The sequence below is a fragment of the Sparus aurata genome, chromosome 21, assembly GCF_900880675.1.
Source record: "Sparus aurata chromosome 21, fSpaAur1.1, whole genome shotgun sequence".
Classification (NCBI taxonomy): Eukaryota; Metazoa; Chordata; class Actinopteri; order Spariformes; family Sparidae; genus Sparus; species Sparus aurata.
This window is the reverse complement of record NC_044207.1, coordinates 27,860,620-27,887,715: the sequence shown is the minus strand read 5'-3', so window position 1 is coordinate 27,887,715 and position 27,096 is coordinate 27,860,620. Positions and strand designations below refer to the sequence as shown.

General features: G+C 41.1%; 1 protein-coding gene across 9 annotated transcripts in view; it reads right to left on the bottom strand.

Annotated features, from left to right (window-relative positions):
• LOC115573374 (rho GTPase-activating protein 12-like) overlaps nt 1-27,096 on the bottom strand; it is a 57,203-nt gene that overhangs the window by 27,854 nt on the left and 2,253 nt on the right. For all 9 annotated transcript variants that reach the window (XM_030404127.1, XM_030404126.1, XM_030404130.1 and 6 more), the window contains exon 2: nt 20,005-20,773. In XM_030404127.1, the coding sequence (XP_030259987.1) occupies nt 20,005-20,703 (699 nt within the window). In that variant the 5' untranslated portion in view covers nt 20,704-20,773. The remainder of the gene's footprint in view (nt 1-20,004; nt 20,774-27,096) is intronic.

Below are 27,096 nucleotides of genomic sequence, written 5' to 3'. Positions count from 1 at the left end.
AGGTCCGCAGACCCTCGGCAGTGATCACAAACACCATCCCAACATCAGTCTCACAGCTTTAATTTTACAGCCCACAACAGTTTCTTCCCACCTCGGCTCTCATGAAAAGCCACATTCTTTTCCTTCAAACCATAATGACACTACGAGGTCAAACATGTGGGTGACAAGTCAAACGGCAGCCGGGCTGAAGGCAGAGGAAGGCAGAGGGACTGATGGTGCATCAAAAACAACCTACACATGGTTTGGTGACTCAATGTCGCCACTAAAAGTTCACTTTTGAAGTGACAACAACCAAGTACGACTGACAAACATGGGGTGAGGGAAGGACGTCAAAGAGATGTAGGATGAAACACACACAAAGTTCTGGAGTTCTACATCCAAAGCCCTGACATCATGACCCAGAATCTGGAGAAAATATTAATAAGGTCAGATAATGGAAACACTTCACGTCATGCATTCTACGGCACAGACGTAACAGGGGACCTCATACATGAGTGGGCACTGGAAAAGAGTGAGTCACGCCCGAGACGTGACACAAGTGGCCTTTTGACTGACAACATAAATCATGAGATGAAGGCGTTACTAAAGAGGGAGAACTGTTTTACAATAGCAGCGACCCTGGTGGCATTTTAACTTTTAAGTTCTGTCTTCTTCACAGTTTGAGTCAGACTATAAGCTAGCACATAACAAATGTCCACTGAAACATAGTCATTGCTCACCTTCAGGCCACGAAGTTACAATGGAAACTGATTAAATAAAGCTGCAATCTTAAATAAAATCAACAGCATCTTTATTTGTTGGTGTTAAAAACAGCCCTGTAATCACACATAAAACGGTTAGAAAGGGCGTTAAAGTGTTGACTGTCGCACTTCAGTGGAAAATTGACAACAAACTGCCTGTTTTCAAAAAGTCAGTGCAGCGCTGGCCTGGTTGGGTTAACTAGGTTACTGGCTTGACATTTATATAGGACATTCTTACTGATGGACCCAGTTGTATTTTAAGCTAACTGGGCTTTATTTAGAAAGCTAACACTCCAACATTTGATTACATTGAGAAGCAGCACTAACTGTTGATGTGCGTTAATGTAAACGCAGGCTCTCAGCTGATTTTGCTAACATTTTTCTTTGGTGTTTCCCATCTTTAAAAACTTCCTGGTAAACTGCTTTTTCCAGTAAAAAACTCCTCAGCCATCATTTCATGCTGCTCCAGAAGCTGTAATTAAAAAGTCCAACCAATTAAGTCATCACACATATTACTGGCAGTAGTATCACATTTTCTGCAGCTACAGTAATATTCACATTTAAAAAGTAATAATGTTGTTTGCATGTAATTTTTCAGATCATCAACTCCTGTCCTAGCCTCCAGATTTCCATCCTCCCATGCTGATCAAGCAGCCATGCGGCTTGCCGGGACAAGTCCAGCTCATTTAATTCTCACTTTGAAACCCACAGGATTCAAAAGATGTGCTGCCAAAGCTCTACTGCCAAACACCACAGGACACAACCAGAGGTCCTGTGTCCATGCTCTGACGGGTTAGACTTGTTCCAGCGTGTTCCACGGATGCTCGATCGAATCTGGATCTAGGGAATTTGGAGGCCAGGTCGACACGTTGAGCTCTTTGCTCTTCGGGGACTGCTGTTGCCGTGGGGGGTTTACTTATCCTTAATTGTAACACAATGATCAAGGTTATTCACTATATGTATAAGTGTTTTTAATGTTTTGGCTGATTAGTTTACAGACAAGTACTTTTTAAAGCAAAAATGACTCAAATGTAATGGTTTCAGCTCTTGTGATGAATAACACGCTACTTAAAAGACAAACTTGCATTCTGGAAAACATTTATGAGTCATTTCCGATATTTTCTAGACAAGAATTTGAAATATAGAATGAAAAGTGAACCCAGGATGTTTTTTTAAGAGACAACTAAACCCCAGGAGAACACCACACACCTTCAGGTCCAGAACGCCACTTAAACACACTCGTTAAACGGCGAGTGAAGAGGCCAGTAATTGCAATGCAGGAAAGCAGAGCAGCAGAATGCAACGAGAAAATGACACAGCAATTAGAAAAAGCTCAGAGTGTAATTAAGCTTGACAATGTGCCAAAATATTCCCTCTTAAGTCTTTTCACAAGGTCAACAGGAGAGCAAAGTAATTGGCGGTGAATAACGAGGAAATAAAAGAGAGCTCGAGTCGATTGGTGCAGAGATACATCAGCGAACCCAATGCATCAACCTGATAAAAGTGTTCAGAGGACACAGCACATAATGAAAAGCTTCCCTGTGGTTTTCTGTGGTGCTGAGGTAAATCTGCATCTCTCTCTCAGTCCATGTAGGTTAGCCTGCTGTGTGTCCTGACAGAGACTCATTGATCATCATGTATCCCAGTTAGAGCTGCTTCTAGAAAACAGGCCAGGGCGACTGTGTTTTCTCTAGGAGGGAAATCTAAAACACAAAGACTATTTTCAAACAGAAAGTGTTTTTTCGTGTTAGTGTTGTTTGGTAATAATTAATTAACGTCTTGACCATAAGTGCTGCTGCTGAATTGTGTTTATTGTATACTGTTTTCCTTGACTAATGAAGGTGTGGTGCTGTAAAACATCTGCTATAGAGATGGTAGAACCCTAAATGTTACTTCCAATATATCTTCTTTCTCCTCATCTCTTTCTTTCTTGTGCATTTTTTCCCTCAAACATCACTTTTCAGAGCTCATTTCACACTCTTTCTGTTAAGCAGGGGATCGTGTATCAACCTGTCTCTGCACACCTTAAAGAATGTGGTGAGGAGGAGGAGAGAGACAGAAAAAAAAACCACATGTGCTCAAATACTTTTCACCTCCTCCAGCTACAGAGAAGAGGCCACGTGTCCCAGTTTCCTTACAGCCGCATGCCTCGACAACACACCTCTTCATGGAGGAGGAGGAGGAGGACAGTAAAAAGGGCAGGTATGAGGAAGACAGAGGCAGGAAGAGATATCCCCCTCTGGCTAAGGATGATCCTTCATTCAGCTTGTAGCGTGTCAGAACTTCTTTTAAAGACGACTTTATGGGCTCAGGGTGAGAGAAACTGCACAAGGAATAACGAGGAACAGTCTAGATGAGTGTGAACATTTTGCAGCAATATTCTCTTAATATGGTCTCTAAACTTACCACTTCATGGGGTAAATATCTGGTGTAAGAATTGCTTGTGACATTCATCATTGCTGTAAGAAGTTATGAGCTTCTCAGCAGCGATGAGTAGAATAACAACAGACGGAGCTTTCACAAGCTCAATGAGTCGTCTCTGAGTGGGCTGAAAACTCATTTATAACTACACGGTCAGTCCTATCATCTATTGCAAAACAAACTCCGCAGAAGATCCATGGACCTCTGTCAATAATTAGTATTCAGACACTGCAAAGCAAAGATTGTGACTGTAGGATCATTCGTAGGATAAAACAAGGAGGGGCACCTCATCCTAGCTCCAGACTAACTTTTTCATTTAGATGCACCAACATAAAAATAGGTGCACCCAAAAAAAAATTTGGATTTAATTTCTTAACATATTACATAAATGCTTGTAAATAGGAATAAAGTTGCAAATACCAACAAAAGACGCAGCAGTTTTACTGAGACACTATTGTTGCCAACTACTGTATATCTGAAGCAGGGTCAAAGTACTTAAAGGCAAGTCTCGCCACTCACCAGCCATCTTGGCAATGACCCCAGGCAGTTATATCAGGCTAACAAGATCAGACGCCTATCGAATGGGAAAGGAGCCATAACTTCACAAAACTGAATAAAAAATGACCAATCTTATCTGATGACTGAACGATGACTGGTGAGTGAAGCAAATCTACCAGCAACCTGCACATTTTACCAGCACTTGGCGGGTGGATGGCGCTAATTTTGGGAGAGTTCAATATCTTTTTTGAAGGTTTTTTTTATTGTGCATTTACATGGTATCCTCCTTTTCCATGCTCATTCAGAGTCCGTCTGCACCCGCTCATTCCTGCCACCAAATTGGTAGAAACGGTTGAAAAATCTTAACTGTACGCTTCCCTCAGTGCAAGAACATGATTTGCATATATGTTTCCTTGGCTGTTATAAAGCCGGCGATTGGCTTTTTGAGGGAAAGGGGCAGGATATGTGTCATATAACCGCCATCTTTTATAATGTCTCATCCAGCCTACTCATCCAACCTACCCTGGACAAATACAAGCAAAAATGCCAGGCGAGTTGCACAAATTGAAAAAAGGGGGAGAAAAACTGCATTGCACAGGCGTTGTCAGCTGCTGCAGCTTGTCTTCAAAATGATTCCTGGCAGCTTCCACTCAGGGGATGAAGCAACGTGGGGAGATGAGCCTGAGATAGAAACTGCTGGCTGTGATTACTTCGATGACCATGCAAATCCTGCAAGGTCGTTCTGATAGGCACGGAGGGAGGCAGAGAGATAGAGGCAAAACTCTGCTTCAAATGTGCCAGAGTGATAATTCAAAACAGGAGCTCTGAGAAAACAGACAACAACTTCAGACAGCCATTTCCCCCCCAGACGTGTTCCAACCTGAACCGAAAACTGAGAATTTCCCCTTAGACAGTCAGGAACACTCAGCTGTAGGTGCTACTGAGTTTTTGTTGGAAGCGTTGGGTTAATCTGAACTGAAGAGTAAAAAGCTGACGTCTTGATTCATCACATTATGTGGATCATTGTTGTCTCGTTGGCTCCACAACAAAGACACATAACTTTAAGAACAATCTGATTGCAGCTTGTTATTTCCACGGACGGCACAAGGCTGAATGGAAACAACCACATGACATCAAACAGCCTCAGCTTCCTGTTTTCCTGATTTTTATTATTTGGTCTTTAGAAGCAGCCAAGTTAAGAAACAATAAATATTTGAAGATGTCATTGATTAATCTAATAATGGCGAACTTTGCTGTTTGGCTTACTATCAAGATGTCTAAGGGGAAAATTGCTCAGTTTATTACAACTTCAGTCTTATTTTTTTGTTGACATTGTGACAACAACTTCCACTGGGGCTAGAACTGATCTTATTTTAGTCAAATTTTCAAACCTACTTTATTTGGGGTTCAAGTGAAAGTGCAGGTATCAGTAATGTCTATAATAAAAGAAAACTGCACACAACAGTAAGTAGAGTTGATTCAGGAAGTTGGTAGGAAAACTACAATGTGTGTTTTCAACAAACACAACAGTCGATCATTTTGCTCTTTGTTCCCTACCAAATAAATCTACAAGACCGTCTGACTGCTCGAGTATGTTGATCAGTTATTCTCTAAGGTGTGGCTAACCACTGGCCATGATGACACAGAGTTCAATTAATTTAGATCTGAAGAGAATGTTGCCATAGTAACTGACGTCCAAATCCATATTTGAACACATCAAGGAATAAACAGGAAGAAGACCCCCAAAAGAGGCAAAAGAGTGACCAAGAGCAAAAAAGCCGAGTTCTTCTGAAGCGTTTAATTGGTCTCAAAACCCGGCGCAACAAAAGACAAGTTTGCGCATGCGATACGAGCACACAGAACAATATCTGCAAGTGGAACAGCATTCTGAAGTATAACTCAGACCTGATGTCTATCCCTCATGTCTGTACTTCTTCCAGGAAAATTACTTTAGATATCATCATTTATCAACAGCCAAACATTCTCCAGGTTTTACTGTTGTCACTCTGTGTTTTCATGTTTTATATATTGTACTCTGTGTGCCTCGGTGTCTGCGTGTTCTTTGTTTTACCCGTCTACAAGACATACATCCTCTTGTCGACAATAAGGTTGCAGCTGAAGTTAGAGTGACCTTTAGAGGGACAAATGAAATCAAATGTTGGGGTCAGGATGAACCATGTTCTTTCGTGGCCTTTCCTGACACATTTTATCTCCACAGAAGCCGATAAAACACAAAGCCAGAGCTGCAGAGGTTCACATACTGTTAACATTTAGTGGCTCAGTCTCGACACTTCACTGATACATTCACTCAGCAAGAAGCAGCGATTAGGATCAGCACAAAATTACAAATTAACAGGATACAAAGAGCAGAAGAGAAATTGCCAGATAACAAGCATTTTGTGATTAGAATTTGTATTCAACTAGGCGTACTAAAATCCAACTGTCCAATCCAAATGTTATTCTGAATACCAGAATGCCTTTCACTGGGCTTGAACCTGTATTTCTGGTCTTGAATGCAAATGAACAAAAGTCTGCATCACGTCTTCGAGCTTCTTAGACCGCATAACCTGAACAAAAACCTGTTCATGTCATACCAGTTCAACAAGGCAAAGGGGGGATTGTTCTGTAGGATTTCAGTACATTTTAGAGATAACTACAGCCACACCAAATCACACAGATAATGCAGTATGCTGTATTACATCTGTTTCAAACACTTATTGAAAATTATCAGTAGGTAAAAGGAAGAGGAAAAGGAGCAGGAAGAGGAAACAGTCAGGCCAGGCTCCTCGAATAATCTACTAATCTAATCTAAAATGGAATTACCTCAGGGGAAACAGTCCAAACAGGAAGTTAAGGAGCTTTCATCCTGCCGGAGAGGAGCCGACATTAAACCTATAGGAGAGCTGACAGTGTGCAGCTAATTTCCCAGCATGACTCTGCGGCTCCGTCTACCCGGGCCGTAATCTTTGTCCGTCTTTGTTTTATCAGAGCAATTAAATCACAGTTGTTCAGACAGAGTATGTGGGGGCCAGTTTCTACTACACGTGGAGAGCAGGCAGGGAATCACAGCTGCAAAGTTACCAGAGGACTGCCTGACAAACAAACACAAAAGCTGCAGAGCTGGGTTCAAACATGTAGCTATGCAGCTAAAGGTTGGATCATGCAAGTATTACGCCACACTGAAAGCTAGCATTATGGGGAGGAGTCAACATTTCAGCTTTCAATCTAGCCGAAACATGTCTTGGGTAATTCATGATTGAACTCCAAATAAGGAGGCCTTGAGCTACGAAGACACGTTCGGGCTGAGACGAAACTGTTCCTTCTGTTCTGATGTTCAGACGGGTAGTGACGTTATGATGAAGTGGAGACAGAAACAGCTGTGTCATTTCGCCTTAGTTAGTCATTTAGTGCAGTGACTGTCAACTATAGACAGACTCGTGTTTTAAAAGCCGATTATTTCTGTATGTTTTAAAACATGTCTAGAGAGGTTCCTTTAAAGTAGACTCAGTCTGTTTACAGTCACACCCAATGGTCAGCGAGGACACTCCAAGAAGGTTGAGATTTAGTGGAGATTGTTCTCCAAACAGCCTCGACAGACGGAACTTGTCACCAAAAGGTTAAATGTGCCTTGAGCGCATTTCTCTCATGGTAGAGACTGCCTAGTTTTCTCTTTGATCAGTCAATATTGAAGGAGAGAAGATTAACTTTTAGTTTGCCGATGTTTATTATCAGTATTTCACCTGGTTAATTGTTTTTACAATCAATCAATTAATGGTTTAGTCACTAAAATGTCAAGCACTTGTCAAAGAATTGTTTCTTTTGTCCAACCAACAATCCAAAACCCATAAGTCTTAGTTCATGATCATAACTGACAAAGAAAATGTGCAAATTTTTACATTCTAAGAAGCAGAAACCAGAAAATAAAATGACAATGAAAACTTTCTTTGGAGCAGCTCCTCAAATAATGGAGTAATTGTTGCAGCCATTGACAATAGAGACACACAGCAGATGATCAGATCCTACAGTCAGTGTTTCATCTGTCTAAAAGATGTGACTACTATTGAGAGGAACATGCACATGCATGAATTCTTTGCAAGTGCTAGGTAGTAATTATCTGCACAGAAGCTACATCAGAGTGCCATCTTGCTCTCAGCTGAACTTTTAGTCTGTATGGGCCACAAACGGATCTTCTTCAGGAGCTGAAATGGACGATTTCTAGTAAAAATCTTTGATTGATTAGGATGATGGAAGTTGACATAAAATGTACACAGGATAGCACTGTGTAGGCACCTCTTGTCACAATTTTTGTGTAAATAGTGAGACATTTCTTTGAGAAATGTGTGTGAATTATTATGCATTTCTAATTCTGCAATTTATACCAGGCAGGTCAATGTCTCAGATCACTAAACCTGACAGTTGCTCAACACTGTGAGCAGAACAGTGTACATAAGATCTGGTGTCATGAGTTACAGTATATATAATCTCAGGCTTATATGTAACCTCAAGTTAAGTGGAGAAGAAAAAAGAAACGAAGACAGAAGCTTTAAGTAACCTATATGTGACGCACAGCGGAACTAGAGCAAATCTTAAGCTGGGATCATCCTGCCATTGATCCCCAACCAGTTCATATTACAACCATTAACACTGGTTTCTTTATCCGATGACCTCTGACCTTATCGTAAGGCAACCAGCCTACATTATTGGGCGACTAGTACAATGACAGTGTTAAAAAAAGATCTAATATGCTTAAGATGCAGTGACCCACTGACGTACAATCTTCAACCTTCAACGTTGTTCATAAGAAACCACTGTAAGCTCTGTGGAGAAAGTAGGTCTTTGTTGAAGGCTGAACAAGACTAGCTAACACGATCCGGTTAAACACTGACAGAAAAACAACCAGTGAACAGCCCTGATACATGTTTCAATCTTTACATTCATTGCATGTTCCACAGAATGCTCAATTAGAAAATGACAACTTCTAAAAATGTGTTAATGATGTTTTTGTAATTTTCCTGTCGATCAAGTAGTCAGATTATAGGTAGTAGTCCAAATTAGTGGTCATTAGTGATCAACCGATACTCAATTTTTGGGAACATGGGAGGGAAAAAACAAACAAAAAAAACACAAAACTAGAAACTATCTTCATACTATAAAAATACTATGTTTGGCTTATGACAGACTTTAACAGCCAATTTACCACAACTTCTATTTCAGCTTACAGTCACATCTGTGCCAATATTAAGCTAATTGCTTTGATTTCATGCAATTTGGAAGTAAAGACATGAATTTCCTGTAACTTTTTCAATCCAAAGAAGAGAGTCTGTGATGTCAAAATGTTCTTGAAGGAGGCACCCTTTAAGTAAATACTGTTGAACCGAAAAGTTGTGATCCTTCTCTTCATGCCTTTTCTAATGCACATCAGAACTACGCTTAACGTAAGACTATAAAGCTATATTACCACGTTAATGATCTCCGGCTCTGATCCTCACTGGGGGCAAAGTGCACACAAATACAATCCATCCTCGTGGAAAGTGAGAAATTACAGTGCACGCTGTCATGAGCCGGACAAGCATGAGTACACACAGGCAGGGCCACAAGCAAACCTTTATTTATATTGGACCAGCCGATGATACGCTGCGTACGCCTCTCTGTGATTAAGTGGCCGCTCAGATATACGCGGTGGTTTGGAGGGCAGCGATCTCATAACACAGACAAAGACTCGTCTTTAAACACAAACTAGATTAAAAAGGGAGCTTCTTCTTATTATACCCTGTTAGAGGTAATAGGTTCATGCTTCCCTCTTTTTAAAATTGTATTTTCATTTTTTACTTGAGCTGTAAAGCTGTCAATTTTTAAACTTTTTAATTTCTGCCATTTAACTGAAGACAAAAGGGAGGAACAGAGGAAATGAGAGGAAGAGGGTTTCTGCGTTTTGATATTCATGTCAACTGAAGACGATCTAATGCAAGGTGACATATTCGCAACTGAAAAAAACACTAAAAAGGAAAAATAAAATGTTAAAAATAAAGGAAACTGGGCAGTTTGTGGCTTCATGCTGCCAGGAAATTCACATTTCAATCCTGTTAGAGGTAATAGGTTCATGCCTCCCTCTCTTTTTTTAATTGTATTTTAAATTTTTCTTGAGCTTTAAAGCTGTCAATTTTAAAATTTTAAAATTTCTGCCATTTAACTGAAGACAAAAGGGAATACAGAGGAAATGAGAGGAAGAGGGTTGCTGCGTTTTGATATTCATGTCAATTGAAGACGATCTAATGCAAGGTGACATATTCGCAACTGAAAAAAACACTAAAAAGGAAAAATAAAATGTTAAAAATAAAAGGAAACTGAGCAGTTTGTGGCTTCATGCTGCCAGGAAATTCACATTTCAACATTTTAAGAGTTAAGTTTGCATTCAGTTTTACATGATTTTAAATGATAAAACATCGTTCAGTGATCCCAACATGTGGAACATTAGTCATTCTAGCTATTTAGGAAATAAAAACCTAGATAAATATCACAAAATAACACACTGCCCTTTATGCCACCCCGCCTCCTTCCCATCCTCCCTGTGCCCATCATCACTGCTGCCCCGAGCTCGTCTCACCAGCCAGCTGTCCAAACAAATGTTACGTAGCCAGCGCTTATGTAATGAAGCATGGCAAGTGCTTAGCGCATCCTCTTAGCTACCCTGTCTCATGCCATCATCAGTTCAAACATGTCAGAGACTCCGAGTACGACTGAACCTCCCGTCTGTTCCTTCTGGCTAGAAAGTAGCTGGGACTCAAACAGTCGATGTTATGGATCACTGTGAGCGCTCAGGCTGAACGAATGGGTAATAAACACAAGGCTGCCTCTGAGCTTGTGGACAAAAGCTGCAAGATCAGCTGCTGCGTGTGTGAGTGAGAGTGAAAGAGGCAGACAAAGAGAGAGAATAGGACTGAGACAGAAATACAAAGCTGGGAGGAAACAGTCACAGATGTGTGAGTGCGTGTGTGACTGAAAGCACGGGAAGATAACTTTGCTCTGCTCGCATGACTGGGATTAGATAAACGACACATACAGTAGCGAGCTTAATGCAGTTCAAAACAGACAGCACCTCCTTTCAAGATAAATCTATCAGAGAGCAACCGACATGATAGACACAAAAGGAATAAACCGCTGGCTGGTGTTGCATGTGTTAGAAACATTTACAAGTCACTGTGCAGAACGTCACTTTGACACAGCAGAAAATACTACATGGAGGGTTGTGCTCACTTGTCATAAGTTTTCTGTATTTCCGAGCATCCCTGCTGCACAGATAAAAAAAAAAAAGCTGTCTTACCGTCTCATTCTCATCTGGGTACATACTGTCCCGTAGCTGAGCTGCGCTGCGGAGGAATAAGTCTTGTAGCCGGCGGTGCTGGCGAGGACGCTGATGATGCAGAGAAACGCAGCAGCCTCTGCCTTATTCACAAACTCTCTCCCTGACTGACATGTCACTGTGGCAAACCAGATAATGTCACTGTGGGGGCCCTGTGCACACTTGAACACACACACACACACACACACACACACACACACACGGACTCTTATTCACTCACACGTCCTTACATAAACACAGAGAGAGAGTGTGCTCTGTGATGCTCGCTCTCCCCAAGCTGCCACAACACACACTGCTTGACCTGCCCTCCCCTAATGCCATAATGCCACTCTGCACAACACACAGCGCAGGACGCCCGAGCTGAAATAATAACCCACGCGCACGTCCACACACACGCAGATATCCAATTGAAGCTCCCAGAGGGATTAGGAAAAGCTCCATAAAGTGAGGAACACTGTGCCCCCTGCCCCCACACACACACACACATCTTCTCCTCTTTGCTTCTAATCAAAGAAGTCATACAGAGCAGAGTTACGCCTTACGCTGGATGATCTCCTATAATCACTACCCAGGATATTCATTATACCGTACTGCTGCTCGTCGGGAATCTAACTTTCATCACTCCTGTAGCTCAAAAATCTGCATTATGCTGTGGCCAAAAAAAATAAAAAATCATGTTCGCTCTCTCCTTAATAAAAATCTATTTCTGTGCGAGCGTGAAAGCTGTAAATCTTCTACATCTTTGGCTGCAGTTTTTGTCACAACTCCCACACTCTTCTTCATATGTAAATTCATGTCGATGATGTTAAACGACTTGAAAACAACAGTTCTGCATCCTTCACATATTAAACAGCAACCTATATCCTGTGTTCAGAGACACAGGATCAATACCAGACCAATACTGACCTGTTAAAGGAAAACTGCTGGATCAATGTGACCAGCATTTTATCAGATTACATGCAACAAAAGGCTTCATACTACTTTTTCCACGTATGCATTTGTGCTCCTCAAAACCTGGAAATGCACTTTGATGTGTAAAATTGACGAGTTGTCCTTGAAGTCGATCAGGTTCAGGCCATGACTTGACAGTTCCATGATTCCAATTCCTTGGTCAATTTTTTCATATTTCAACATATAACAACTTAATTTTTAGCTTTTTTTTTTTTCAAAAGAAAACAAAAGAAGGCAGCTGCTCGAGCAGGACAGGGCTGGACAATATATCGATTTTATGTTTATTGTTATATGAGACTAGATATCGTCTTAAATTTAAATTATCATTATACGACATAAGTGTTGTCTTTTCCTAGTTTTAAAGGCTGTATTACAGTAAAGTGCTGTCATTTTCTGAACTTACAAGACTTGTTGTTATACTTGTCTTTACCCACTTTGTCATTATATCCACATTACTGATGATTGTTTATCAAAAATTCTCACTGTGTTTGTGGACGTACCAAAAGTCATCCAAACAATATTGATATCGAGATATTTGGCTGAATATCATCATCATCGTAGTATTTTATCTTATCACCCTGTCGCAGCATTTTGTTAAATAGTGAGACATATAAATGTGTAATTGTCGCTACACAGTCTGTCCACTGTCGTTACCTTTACGACACCTTTCACAGCAAACCATCTCGTTGAAATCTGTGGGTGTTTAAGCATTCGAGGCGGTGTTGTAAATCAGTGAGCCAGTCTCGCTTGCTTCACGGCAATACTGGATTTACAGCTGTTTTCATCAACACGGTGATGTAAGCACCATAATTACACATGTATTTCATTTTGCTGGATTAGCCAAATTTCTGTCAATGTTTTCCCAACTGGTGACATTTAAAGTTTATTATATTTGGATTAAAAATATAATCCAGCTCCATGATGTCATTTTGTGGTTTTTGCCTTTCAGGCAGCCTTTACTTTCAACACTGACTTTAGCGCAGGTTCAGTGATTTGTAGTGTTGAAGCAAGTTAATATTGCAGTGCTTGAACCTAAAGAGGTTAAGCTGGACAGATGGACCAAAACTCCAGGAGGAGCAAGTGAATTTTAAATTAAAGTGGACAGAAAAGGAGTGAGAGGAAGAGAGAGACACAGAGTGAGGGTTTCAAACCTGGCTTTACCCTTGCTCTGTTACACAACAGCCAAACACACTGCAAGGGAGCGGGTTTGCTGCCAGACCGCCTGAAGGTCTGTGTGTGTGTGTGTGTGTGTGTGTGTGTGTGTGTGTGTGTGTGTGTGTGTGTGTCTCAGGTTGAGAACAGTGCTATGAACCCCTCAGGGCTGCTTCATAACATTGGCGATGAGCTCTAAAACTGACACAGTCTGCGCTGCTCTACTGAGACTTTCATGCTTATTCCCAACTGAACTGCTGTTTGCTGATGGTGATTTTCCTGAAAAGGAGACATCTGTGAAGTCATCCTGAGCCTCAAATCCTAAAATACATCAGAATCCACAACAGAAACAGTGCAATCACTGCAGCAAAGATTTAGCGATGGTTTGTCAATATCAAGGCATTTTAAGACAGGACAAAACCACCAAAAGATCTTGATATTTAATTCATCTTCTAAATAATTTTTCTAACAAAAATGCACGCTCAAGATTCTGTTTTTCTCATCTTCCAGGTAAATAAACTTATTTTCTTTATATTTTTCACCTTAAAGAGATGATTGAAGATGAAAATTCATCAACAAAGTTATAAATCATTCAATCAAGAATAATACTCAGATTAATCATAAGTAAAAATCATCATTAGTTGCAGCATTTATGGGACTGAGCACGTCACTGTGCTGACTGTCACAGTCATCTGGTTGAATAGTGACCCAGATGTGAGAGAAGTGGGTTTTGTGACAGAAGGTCAGCAGTTGTAATCCACAAACAATCTGTCAGGAAACATGACGAAGGAAGATAAGATGGAAAAACAAAGAATGCAAACACAGAACTGAGGTTATCCAAAACATAATAAAACAACCTTTTTCAGCAGTAAGAGCAGAAAGTCTGGGAAAATATGTGGACTGCTTACTTAACTTCAATGTCACTCCCTTTCTGTCAACAGTTGCAGAAGGGTGCAGCTCAGTAGTCAAAGGCAGAAGAAGAAGCTCATAAACTGTATCAATGGAAAACCCGAGGCAAAGTTATAAAAAGAAACTTCCTCAACTGCAATTAATTCATGCTGCATCAAAATTCTTTACAAATCAGAGCCCATTGTTTATTATGTTTCCATCTGGGGGTCCTCAGCATGAAAACATTTTGGGCCCCCCTGAAAGAGAAGATGATTTAGCATCTAAATAACCCTGCAGTGAGTTCTGACTCTCCCTGCCAACATGTGATATAATAAGCCTTTTTAATAAGGCACAGAAAGAGAATTAACAGTAGTGCAGATGGTCTGGCTCCCATTAACAGATCCCTCAGTGTGTGTGTGTGTGTGTGTGTGTGTGTGTCTTTGCATAACTGACAGAAATGGTGCCCTTGCTCAAGACCACTTGACTCAGTGTGTGTGTGTGTGTGTGTGTGTGTGTGTTGAATGAATGACTGAATTAATGAATGACTTATTTTTATGCGCTCCGGACGTTCATTAATGTGCACGGGTGTGTTCAGCCACTTGAACGAATAGGTGTGACGGTGTGAAGACACGCACTTGCCAAATCAACTTCCTGCCACACTTGGTAATCAAACAAATGAGGAAGTGCTTCCTTCCAATCAATCATCCTGCTGGGAGTCATTAGTTGATTACAGCTGTCACGGAGAACGATGGGAGTCTGCAGGGTTGAGTGGGGGTTGTTGACTGTGACAATCAAAGAGAGGGGCTAACTCTTACGTGTTTGTTAGTTTCAAAAGTGAGACGCTAGAGAGAAGCTTAAAGCAGTGTGCCAAGGAAGAGCAACTGATGAATGGACACAGACGGTCCTCGTTTTTGGTGAGTCATAGGACACAACTTGGTAGATAAATTAAAACTTCAAGCTTCAAGTGTGTCGGACAAAAGCGGGACTGTACCTGCAATCAGGTGAACAAATAAAATAAATGGTGAAAGTGAAGGGACTCGGGGCCTTGCATTGAAAAGTAGGGGTGTGCCAAAATATCGATACTACAATATATCGCGATATTTCGTCTTGAGGTACGTTATCGATACACTGGCGCCAAATATCGATATTTAAAAATGTAAACATTTTGGCCCACCACCACCCCTCTTCGGAGCACAACTTTATCTTTATTCAAACATAGGTATACAACCAAATAAAATGTAAAAAATGGTTTAAGCAGCTCCGAAACCCACACATATCGATATTTAATGATAGTTGTAGTCAGTGTGTGTGTTACGAAGAGTCACTGTGCAATATACTCTTTGTTTACTTGGCTGTCATTCATGTAAAATTGATTGACAATGTTTTGTAATTCCTGTGAAATGGATTCAGTGCAGTCATTAAATTCTGAATTTCTTCAGTGACACAGATATCGTGATGTATCGTGGATGAAATTATTCGCAATATATCGATTATCGCAGAATCGCTGTATCGTGATATTATCGTTATCATGGGCAAAATATCGTGATAGTATCGTATCGCGAGGTACCTGGTGATACCCAGCCCTATTGAAAAGTTGAGAATATTTCAACTTCTGAAACCAGCTAGAAATACACGCCTGACGTAAGGCCTCAATCACACAGATACTCATCACTACAGATTCTGCTTGGAAAAGTGTGTTGAAGCACCTGTGGAGCAGTGATGCGCCTGTAACCGACCATCATATGTTATTAATGGAAACAGCGGTGTGACTATGTGCACTACTTGCACTGCAAAGTTGAAAGTATTTCACCTTCTAAAAATCTGCTAGAAAAATATGCAGCACTGGACAAGGGAGGAGTCCAACGTAGGCACACTAACTGAGGAAATCAATGGTTTTGCTGGCAACACCTTTCTGGCGATTGAGTCTCGTGTTATCGGCCACTAACAGAACCAGATCACTACAGAGGAGAATAAAGTCAGAGGGGAATTGTGGGTTTGGGTAACTAACTAACTAACTAACTAACTAACTAACTAACTAACTAACTAACTAACTCACTCTAATATGGACACTCAATGTATGAAAACATCAAGCTAATGCTCAAATTTGGTCAATATCAGTTAAAGGAGCCGCTGTCAAAAGAAGCAATTTGAAGACATGTTGGGCTCTGAGAAATTATGATGAGACATTTTACAGACTAAATGATTATTCATGAAAATCAGCAGATTCCTCGATAATGACAATTATTTTTAGTCTCAGCCCTGTTATTCACAAAGAATTAAGTATCTGACAAATACTACGGGGGTGTTTTATAGCAGAATTAAGTCTGTATCACACCATCATTGCGCCACAGTGCATCATGACTCAACACCAAAGAGTGTACCATGACACATGACAAGAGAAGCAGTCAGAGTTCAGCAACAAGGATTTGACATTTGATGGTACAAGGTGAAAAAAGGAAGGAAGAAAAAAAAAAAGCTTCTTCTTTGCTTTTTTCTGGCGCTAACAAAATCAATCATGTAAAGTTAAAGCACACAGTGTATAGCATACTCAGTGTTTCTCACGAGCACTGTTGGATTATTATGATCCTGAAGGAAGAGGGGTGATGGAAAGCAGAATGGATGAGGCGGTGCAGTGAAGCAGCAAATTAAAACACACTGAGACCTTGACAGCCACTATATTCAGACGCTGGGGGGGGGGAGACATTTGCTTCACTGGACACAATGTCCAATCCACCTCAGCCAGGGGGCTTTAAAACCTACTGTATGCATGAAACTATCAAGTGAGAGCTCTGTTGGTAACTTCAACATTTTCAAAATAAGGATCAATGGCTGTTTTTTATTGCCTTATCATTGTGTTGCCGGGTGTCTACACAGCATTCAACATTTAAGGCACCAAAGAGTACCAAATGGGTTAGGTGGTGTGAGTAATAGAATGGGGAAAGTATTGTTTAACTTGATTTTGTGTTTTTTTACCAAACCCCCACCTGTGCTAAGCTGAACTAACAGTGAAGACTACAACTACAACACTCTCTGTAGCTGTTATGTTATCAATTATCTTTACCAGAAGGGTTTTACTGTGAGGGGCAGTGGGAAGTCTTGATCTTACATTAGCAGCAGGACTTTGCCCTTATGGTGAGTGTGGCCCCTTGTAATGTACAACGGAAAGAAACACAAGAGGCCTAACTTCAAACCAGGAAGCGGCACAGCTAAATTCATGCATGCATAAAAAAGTAAAACCATTGTGATGTAGGGACGCTCTCTGCTCTCTCCGTCACTGCCAAGGATACTTGCTATTGGTCAACAGTATCAAGCTGAACTTGATGGAAAACATCTGCATGGATTTACTGGCAATTCCATGATATTAATAGATTTTGTTGTGACCTTTATAAAAAAGATGAATAGAAACTAACTTGATAAAAGCCCATTTTATTAATACATCCCTCTGATATCATCAGAATTCAGTCAGCAGTGTCTGAGATACCACTAATGAGAAACACATGAATGCCCATTTTCTGAAATTAGTGATATTTTGGAAAAGGCCAAAGAAAGATGATATGCATCAACCCCACACTTCATTAAAAACCAACTCATCTGTCTGAGATAATGACTAATGGATGACATATTCACAGCCCAGCATTCAACTGCTGAATAAACGTGGCCATGAATGAAGGCCGGAGGGTGGTGAAAGTTGACTACTCACAAAAGTGGTGACAAAGTAGGCCCCAGCGTTAGGTCCAGTGTGGCAGATAAGAGCCTGGCAAGGAGCTGTGCAGCTCTGCACACTCATGAGCCAGGAACTGAGCAGAAGGCGTCGGATGAGCTGCCAATAAGGAACAAGGCCAAGGCAGCAGGAAACATTTACTCTGCTGCTTTCCTGTCACATTCAGTCATCCTTCTCCTGCTTTAAAAGTCACTCGTTTATTATTACACTGCAGGAAAGGAAAGGAGAGGAGATACTATGAGGGGAGGGGTAGGGTTTGCATATTTTTGGAAGACCTGACTTACACCTGAGCTGTTGTCACCAGCAGTGCGCTGACAGAACAGAGGAAAAACAAACACACAACCCACTGAAACTGAGGCAGTTTCTCTTCACCGGGCCGGTGTTTGGAAACACCCACCTGCAGCATCACATGAGCTTTGTAGGATTGTTTATCCACCTGACAAAACAATCAATCAATCATCTAATGGAGACAATGTTAAGGGCTCAAAAAAGGAACCAGCAACTAGCCAAATGCTTTTAAAATATGCAACTGGCTGGCACAAGCCATTTGGACGGTATTTTTAAATCAGGTGGATGTGAAGAAAACCACATCCTTTAATTTCTCTGCAATAGGAAGACACCTCGACTCCATCATCAGTTACATCATACAATTCAAACTTGTCAAACATTGTCTTCTTGTTTCATCTAATTTCCAATATAAAACTTAAACAACATAAAGAAAAACTTTTGATTTCTTTTAAATCACGGTGTTTACTGTCACACAATGCTGGACTTGATGTCTACAATACCAAAAACCGGCTCGACTGCTTTGACCTTTTTCTCCTGCCATTTAAATGGCACACAGAGGAAGGAAGGAACTCCATTGTGGACAGGGGGGCCGCTTTCAGATAATATACGAACTTTGAAATTGTATATGCTCACTTTTAGATAACCTTTAAAAACACAACATACTGAGTCAGTGGTTACGTCATTGTGTGATGCATCGCTCTGAAGTCAGTACCTCTAAAAGTAAAGTTGACAGAGTGCCGGAGTGACCAAAACTTGAGTAGGAAACAGGAGTCAGGACTTATTTAGTGGATGGGAAGCCTAATCTTATCCGAATCTTTTTAGCTAGATTAATTACAAGAATTACTTTGATAGCACAGAGGGAGACTAAACACTTTGACCGAATGTCTTGTTCTTTCTTAAAGTCACTTGAAGGGGTATGTGGGTTTCTTGGAAAGTTTATTATTCTGTATATCTTAAGCTAAAACTCTGAGAATGTGCATTTGTTATATTCTTGTATTGTGGTTATAATAATTCATGCAAAAAGGAAAATTAAGAATGTAAAGAGCTGCATGCTGGCTCTTTTGAAGTGGACCATAGCAGGCAAGGTAACCTGCTTGAGAGGGAACTGTTAAGATTCACAAACGGCCAAATCACATTAAAAAACGTGCTACAGATTTGTCAAGGTCAAGTATAAAGTAAAGAAAATTATTTTTCACAGCAGAAGTTGCACTCTGTGACTACATTGTTTGCCGTGGAGCCGTGTCAAAGTTGACATTTATGACATTTAAGTATTGGTATTCAGGTCAAAGTCCACAAACTGTAAAAGTACCACTCTATACATGTGTAACTTGAACACAACTTGCACTTCAATCCCCTCCTTTCTGTACACAAAAAAATGGTCTACACCCAGTGGCAGCACCACACAGACCCGGTTTCTATTTTCTCTCTGGCCTTTGTTCAGCTGCAGACTGAGCTAATGATTTCAGGAACAAACACCCCCACTGACCAGGCTCACAAGTAATCAGCTGCCCCATCTCACTGAGCCATTCTGACTGAAGCTGCATTTGTCCCGCACCTCAGTAGCTTTAGGCCTGGAGTGACAGATCGCTCTCCTGTTCGACAAAACTGTCAGAACTGGGTCAAGAGATCGGATCACCAAAAACACGTCCGACACCTTTAAATCAGTAAGATGTGGGACAATAAGTAGAGCCAAGTTCACAAATCTGGTGCCAATACCAACATAAAATGATTAACTTCAATCCATTCATGTACTGTTGAATAAAGTTAAAGTTAAAAATAAAGTGTTTTGTGCGGTCAAAGTCTAAACAGTTTGACGTTCAGTCCAAGTGAACAATTGTGCAAATATGAATGAATTCCCTCAGGGTGTTCCTGCAAGTCTTGGACTGCGCCCAAACTTCAAACTGGGTCTCGGAGAAGAAATGTTTTAAATGCATTAAAACATTTAACGGCACAAAATAATCTTAAAATGTGCATGTTGACTTTACCTGGAGATGTTCAGTGGAGCTGCTGCTCAGTTCGTCTCCTGACTCTGAGTCGTTGGTGCGTCGGTCTTCACCTGCAGAGTCACAGCGTTGGGTGCTGTCCACATCCAGGGGGGTTCTGACCAGATCAGGGGATCGAGCTCTGCTGCGGGGTAGAGTGCTGGACCTTCCTTTGTTTTCCGGCTGGTGGCCTCCGCCGTGGACGAGGATGTCAGCCAGAGCTCGTTCATGGTCGGTGGGAGTGCTGGGGGCATGGTGGTGGTTGCTGTCCCTGCGGTGAATCGGGGGACTGAAGTGCCCGGAGGAGGCAGTTTGTGCAGATGGCGAGCGCTGATAGTTAGACTCACGTCTGTGAAGGTTCTCAGCAGGCTTGTCCGGGAAGCTAAGATCCAGACTTGACGGCTTCACCCAGAGCCCACCCCCAGTTGGCATAGATGTGTTGCCAGTGGCAGCAGGAGGATGTGGGATATGTTTAGGAGGTGGCATGAGGGCTTTGCGGACTTCTCGGACATACTGGGCAGGTACATAGAAAGCTTTAGTCCCCTCTTCCTTCTTCACTTGCCACCAGTCCTCGTTGGTCTTCTTGATTAGCATGTAGCATTCCCCCTGGTGGATGGAAATGAGGCGGTCTTTGGCCTTATATTCATAGTCGTACTCCACCTCAATGTAGACCTGGCCTGGAGCGATAGGCAGCTCCGCCATGATGCCTCCGACTGTCCACGAGGCCGCTCACCGCAAGAGGAGGTTTATTAGCATGGCTTCCTGTGCAGACCTGGAGGGGAAACAACAAGGACATAAAGTAAGTATTCAATATAACATTCAGAAAATCCTTCAGCACAAATAAAGTAACATCTGACAATTCATTTCACGGTTACCCAATTAATCGTTACGTCGAAAGAGTGCAAAAAAATTCTGAAAATATGCGAGAGTCCAAAATGACATCTTGTTATTGCTTCTTTTGTTAAATGAACAGTCCAAAACCCAAAGACTCACTCAAAGAAAAGCAGCAAAGTCTCACATTTGAGAGGCTGGAACCAAAATATGTTTGACATTTCTGCCTGAAAACTCACTCAAGCAATTTAACTATCATCAAGTTGGTGATTCATCTGGAAGAAAGAAAAGGAAGCACTAGACAGGTATCAGAAAAGATACTGATGATCAGTCACGGAAACTGTTGTTGAAGTAAAAACTACACTTTCATTAACTAAAAACAAAACAAAGGAAAAGGCAATACAATAATTGTTAAGCTGTTTAAGCTGTGACGAGTCCTTGAGGATAACTATCATCTGGTAAAAATTGTATTAAAAAGTACAAAAAGTAAAATAACAACCTTATATTTCTTCTCCCCAGGAGACCGAGCTTTTGTAATGCCTCTTCCTTTTCTGTCTTCTTATGCAACCTTTACTACAACACAGACAGACAACAATCTCTTTTAAAGCCTAATACTCACCTAACCCAATCAGAACAAATAAACGAGACACAAACTGAAGCCCTTTAATCCTCTTCAGAGGCTGCACAGATTCAGAGTGGCACATAAAGTCAGACAGAAGGAGTGGAGACGCTAATGTGACTCACATGGTCTTCTTCCACTAATGTATCTCTGTTTTTCTGTCCAGCTCTGTTCCTCTGTCTGCTAATGACGGCTAGTGGAGCACCAACTGAGGCATGCTGAACGCACAGATTAGTCGAATCACACACATAGTTTCTTGCTGAAGTCACATGTGTACACACTCTCACACACACACACACACACACACACACACACACACACACACACACACACTCTCTCTCTCTTACAACATGAAATGAGGCGCCAGCACACCTTGAGCAACCTGAATTTTAAAGAGGTTTTTAGATTGAAAGTAGAACCGAAATGGAGTTTAAAAGGCACGTCTCATCTGAAGTGAACTTTGAGGTCAGACATGAGTTCAGGGAAACTAATCCACGGGGCAAATCAAGACAATAACAGAGGCCAAAGCTAAGAAAATGTTTCATTATATTTTGAGTGCACGTTTTGCCCGTGGGCGGGATGAGATCTTGTCATACACTGCCTCAGGCTACCTCTGTGCTATTTCGATAGAAAGAGACGGTACCAAGTTGCTGCTAGTGCCAGTTTGAGCCTTAGGGAGTAGTAGGAAAGGATATATGTTATGCTCTAACAAGCTTAAGAGTTCAAAGATGTGTATTAGTGTTTTAGATTTTTAAAGAAAGCTGCAGTGTTGCAGGTGTATTACAACACTGACTTCTAAACATATTACTAAAACTTCCTGGATTGCTGGTGATCTAGGAAACAAAATGTTTGCAAGTGCTAGCAAATTGATTCACTTCATTTGGTCCAAAAATCTGAGATCACACCGAAAAGCTTTAATCCTGCCATGTATAGCTGGAATTGATCAGAAGGTTTAAGGATTCAGAAAGTAAATTAAAATGTAACAAGTCAAATTGTTGTTCTTATCAAAGAGAGGCTTTCTCAGCGTCAATTCTTATGCAGACTAAAGGTTTCTAGGAGGCAGTCAACGCTTTACAGAAACTGGATCAGTTGTATCCATAGCATGATCAGGTAAACCCAAAGTGACCCCGCCATCAGATCTCAACACATCAGGTTTAGTTCCCTGAAAGATTGTAAAGAAGCAGCACCACAGATACTGAATTTCCTCAAATCAGCAAACATCCTGTTAAAAGAAGGCTGTCTCGCAGCGGTCTCAGAGGACGAGTAGTTCCTAAACCACTTCTCAGGAGGTGAAACAAGGTAAACTGCTTGAGGTGGGCAAAGAAATGTCAGAATTTTGCAACGGATGACTGGACGCCTGAACTGAACTGACGCCACCCTGACCAAGGAGTCATGTACCACTCCATGCTTCAGAGACAAGCTACACCCTCTGGTTTGCATCTTTGTGGAGAATGATTCACCATACTAGCAGGATAATGAGCCCTAACACACCTCAAAGTTTTGACATAACTAAAGTCGTGACTTTCATAGACTTTCCTCCACACTCATATGACTTCAACCACATTTAAGATGTACGGGGGCACGTGAAGACTGACAAAAAATAATCTATTTACTCTGATTCCAGCATCTTTAGTGTAAATGTTTTCTCTTTGAAAGTAAACTGAATATCTTCGGGTTGTGGACAAAACAAGGCATTTGAGAATGTCATCTTGGGCTTTTGGGAAACACTGATCAACTTTGTTTGACTTCTTTATCGACAAAACAGCTCATCGTTTAATAAACACGAAAATCAGTACATCAATCAACAACGAAAACTATCATTACCTTAAACCACTGACGAGAGAGAAACATGACAAAGCACAGCACTCTGTCGTAATGAAACATGACTCGTGGAGTAATGTGCACATCCTGGCCCATCCTTTAAATCAATGTAATGTCCCTCGCCCCCCAAAACAAAACAAAATGAGGTTTAACCGAATATTCTACCCCCAGACAGTGATTATTAAAGATGGTGCAGTCTGGCTGGATGTGATCTGATCTGATCTAAATAAAGTGGCAGGATATTACAGCGTCAGTAGCAGTTAAAGCAGGATATTACAACTCATCAGTGAGTCACATCCAGTGAGAACAAGCCTGAAGAAACCAAGAAGATGACTCTTATTTTCATGAGCATCAAGATAAGAAATCTGTCTTCTTTTATATTCATGGTGCACAAAGACACGCAGACCCACAGAACCAACCGTCCAGACAGACAAAACCCAGAATATGGATCAATTTAGGGGTCATACTTTCAATGTATAAGAGTCTGAGGAATCCATGATGAGTAGATCATGGGAAAACTTATCCACGTACGACAAAGCGACCTGAGCCACACCTTTTTTATAACCTCTCGATTTACAGGCACAATAATAAGGTTAGCGGTGTCACCGTTAAAGCACCGGCTGAACAGTAAACATGGGATAGGAAGCTATTATGCAATATAACTACGGCATCTGTTACCTCTGCCAGCTATGCATTAGCTTAATAAAGACCTGTGATTGGATTACTGTGATACTGTGACCGCAGGGACAATATCACCATGGATTACCTCCCTGGTTCAGGCTAACAGGTACTGAAGGAAATCTCATCTACACTACGTCCATTAGCCAAATCAAACCAAACACTCGCCTCTGATGCCAACTGAACTAAAGCCGACATATCATGGGCATATCATGACAGGAACGGACAGCTTTCCTCATTAACCTGCGACCTGTTCATTCAGCTGGCTAACCTGGCAGGAAGAAGACAGCATCTCTTTCATTTCCATCGTATCCTCATTCTTCTACCTGAATTTTTAAGCCTCATTTATGAATCAGTTTGCCAAAAAAGCAATCAGGAGTTTTTAGCTGCACAGCCACACTTCCAGATTTTCAATCAGCTTTAAACTACATCATCCAGAGTCGGCCTGAGATTTGATCTGTGCACATTGCGACACTGAATGCTCTATGACACAATCCGTCACGGTGATGCACTTCATGTGAAAACTCTGCGGTTTGCTCACCTTATCTTTCCTGTACTTTTCCGATTCTAACAACTCAGAGCAAACAGAGGGCCCTAGCTTCCTCAACCTGCTCAAAAGCAAACATCATTCCTCGGAGGCGCTCTTCTACGAGTATCACTTGGTTGTTAAAAAGCTGAATATGTGTGGGAAAGTTTGCGTCTTAAGTCACTGCAGCAGTTAGACAAAAGTTAATTTCCTGCCTCCCTTGTGCAAGATTTCCCCTGGTTGTTTTTCCCTCGCTTGTTCACTTCTCTGCAATATCCTGCAAAAGGTTTTTAGGTAAATCACCGACCAGTTATTTTCACACGATTTAGACCGATACACCTCATCTCACATGACAGCCTGGTCACCTGAGTAAAATGTTAGCATATCCTTTATCTGCAAACCACTGTTACGTTCACATTTGTTAACGTCACCGGCTATGCATCATAATGACATGTAAACAATATCTGTTGCATTATGTTCACGTTACATGTTTTATGACCGGACTTTCTTATCAGAAGGTGGAGTCACCAGAGACAAGAATCTGAGACCGTGTTTCAGCAGCATGTGTAAGAGTGAAACCACTGGACATTTTTGAAGAGGGACCACAGTGTTTTAACGTTTTTAATGTGTTTTTAACTGCCATGTTTGTGGAAGGGTATTTTAAGCCAAAGCATGATCTTATCCTTACCCAGCCAAGTGGTTTTTGTGGCTAAACCTTAGCAGTATAAGCACAGCATAACAACACAAAATGCAAAATTAAACCTAAAAACATAAAGTTGCATAAAGTTTTCATAAAGAAAAGTAAAGCTGCGACATGTCCAGGGTTTGCAGAAATGTATATTGTGCTTCATATAATGCTGTATTTAAAATGTTTAACTTATTTATGTTGTGTAAACAAACTTTCCATGACATTACAGCTAATGTATAAACATTAATACAATATATCTAGAGACAAATACTTTTTTGGGCTTCTATGAAAACTTACCTGGTTGTTAATTAGGGAGAAAATATTTTAGAACTGCAAATAAATTGAATAATTGGTCGGTCAACTAACCGTAAATTGGCTGTAGTTTTAGGATTTGTTGTTATTTTTGGTTGGATGTGATTATAACCTGGATTTCTTTGGGTTTTTAGCTCTTTTCCATCGAGAAAATACTCTGATAATGCCAATAATCATTACTTGTAGCTGTAACGTTTTTAAACCCATGGAACATTACTTCCTGTCCCTCTTATATAAAGTCTCTTTCCAAATAGTATCCTAGCATTTAAGCAGGTTACCGCAAAGAACGCACCCATGAATCAAGACGAGTTGCTTACTCTTAATCTCTATATTGAAAAGCATTTAGAAGGTTGAGTGTCTCTTTCACTTATCTCTGCCTAGATTAAGCTCCGGGCATCAGCAATGCTATTTAGCAGACAGCACAAATCTTCTCAGAGGTCCAATCAGCAAAATCACAGGAAGAACCTTAATTTGATGTGATGGTAATAAGATTTACAGCAGGCTGTGTGGTAGACGGGTGGTTCAGAAGAATAAAACCACCCAGAGCTACAAGACATGATGGCAGGACCTCAGCCGAAGAGTAGAGGCTGATGGTAAGCTATAGAAGAAATGCGTGTGGGACTGTTTGAACTGATATGGGGTGGAAAATGTGCCGTTGTCAGCACATGTAGGCAACACACCCTCCCATTTTCTCCCGCCTCAGCAAAACAGAAAGCAGCACCTTGGAAAAGATTTTTTGTTTTTTTCACCATTAACCCATGAAATGTTTCCATGGACTAGCGAGCGGCAGAGTTAGCAGCTCTGCATCGGCTCTCACATGACACTCGTTAGCAGAGCTGAGACTGTTTCTGTCCAGAGGCGGGCTGCCAGTGATTACTTTGAGCGAGTTATTTTCATCAGAGAGAGCACATTTCTCTCCCATTATGGAGTTATTTAAAGAGAAGGGAGAGGAGGTTGGAGAGATGATTATCAGACTCACTGAGCTCATTTGAAGAGTTCACTATGAAACAGCCAAGACGTCAACTTACATGTAGTGATCACTTTTCTTATTAGCCATATTTATGTATGTATATTGTAATGTGAAGTGAAAAATGGGACCTTCCCTGTCTCTTTCCTTCGCCTGGATAAAACACAATTATCATACTTCCATCACTATTTCTACTTCATTTTCCACAGTTTGAAGAATGACTGCTGCTCTTCCATCATCTCATTGGTTTAATGGTACCCAAGTGGAGAATAAGCCTCTACAAAATGTTTATCCAAAGATACTTAACTTCTAATATTTGCAAAATTGTAGTGGATGGAAAAGTACATTACTCTGCATTTTCCTCTGCTGATTTTCTAGCCTGGGAACCGGACGCATCTGTAAGCTCATGTTTCATTTGCTCTGGCAGATACGTTTGGCAAAACTCCTATTCAGACAGATTTCCCTCCACCCTGGGTTCTGACGGGCCAATCACAGCCATTCATTGACTCTGGGGCGGGTTTGATACGATGACTGACAGAGGGGCGTCATCAGATTTGAAAAGTCACTTGTTTCGCTGCACTGATTGGTTGTACAGTCTCATGAAAAAACTGATAAAACTGTCAAACAAGGCAGTGCTGATCAAATATGAATCA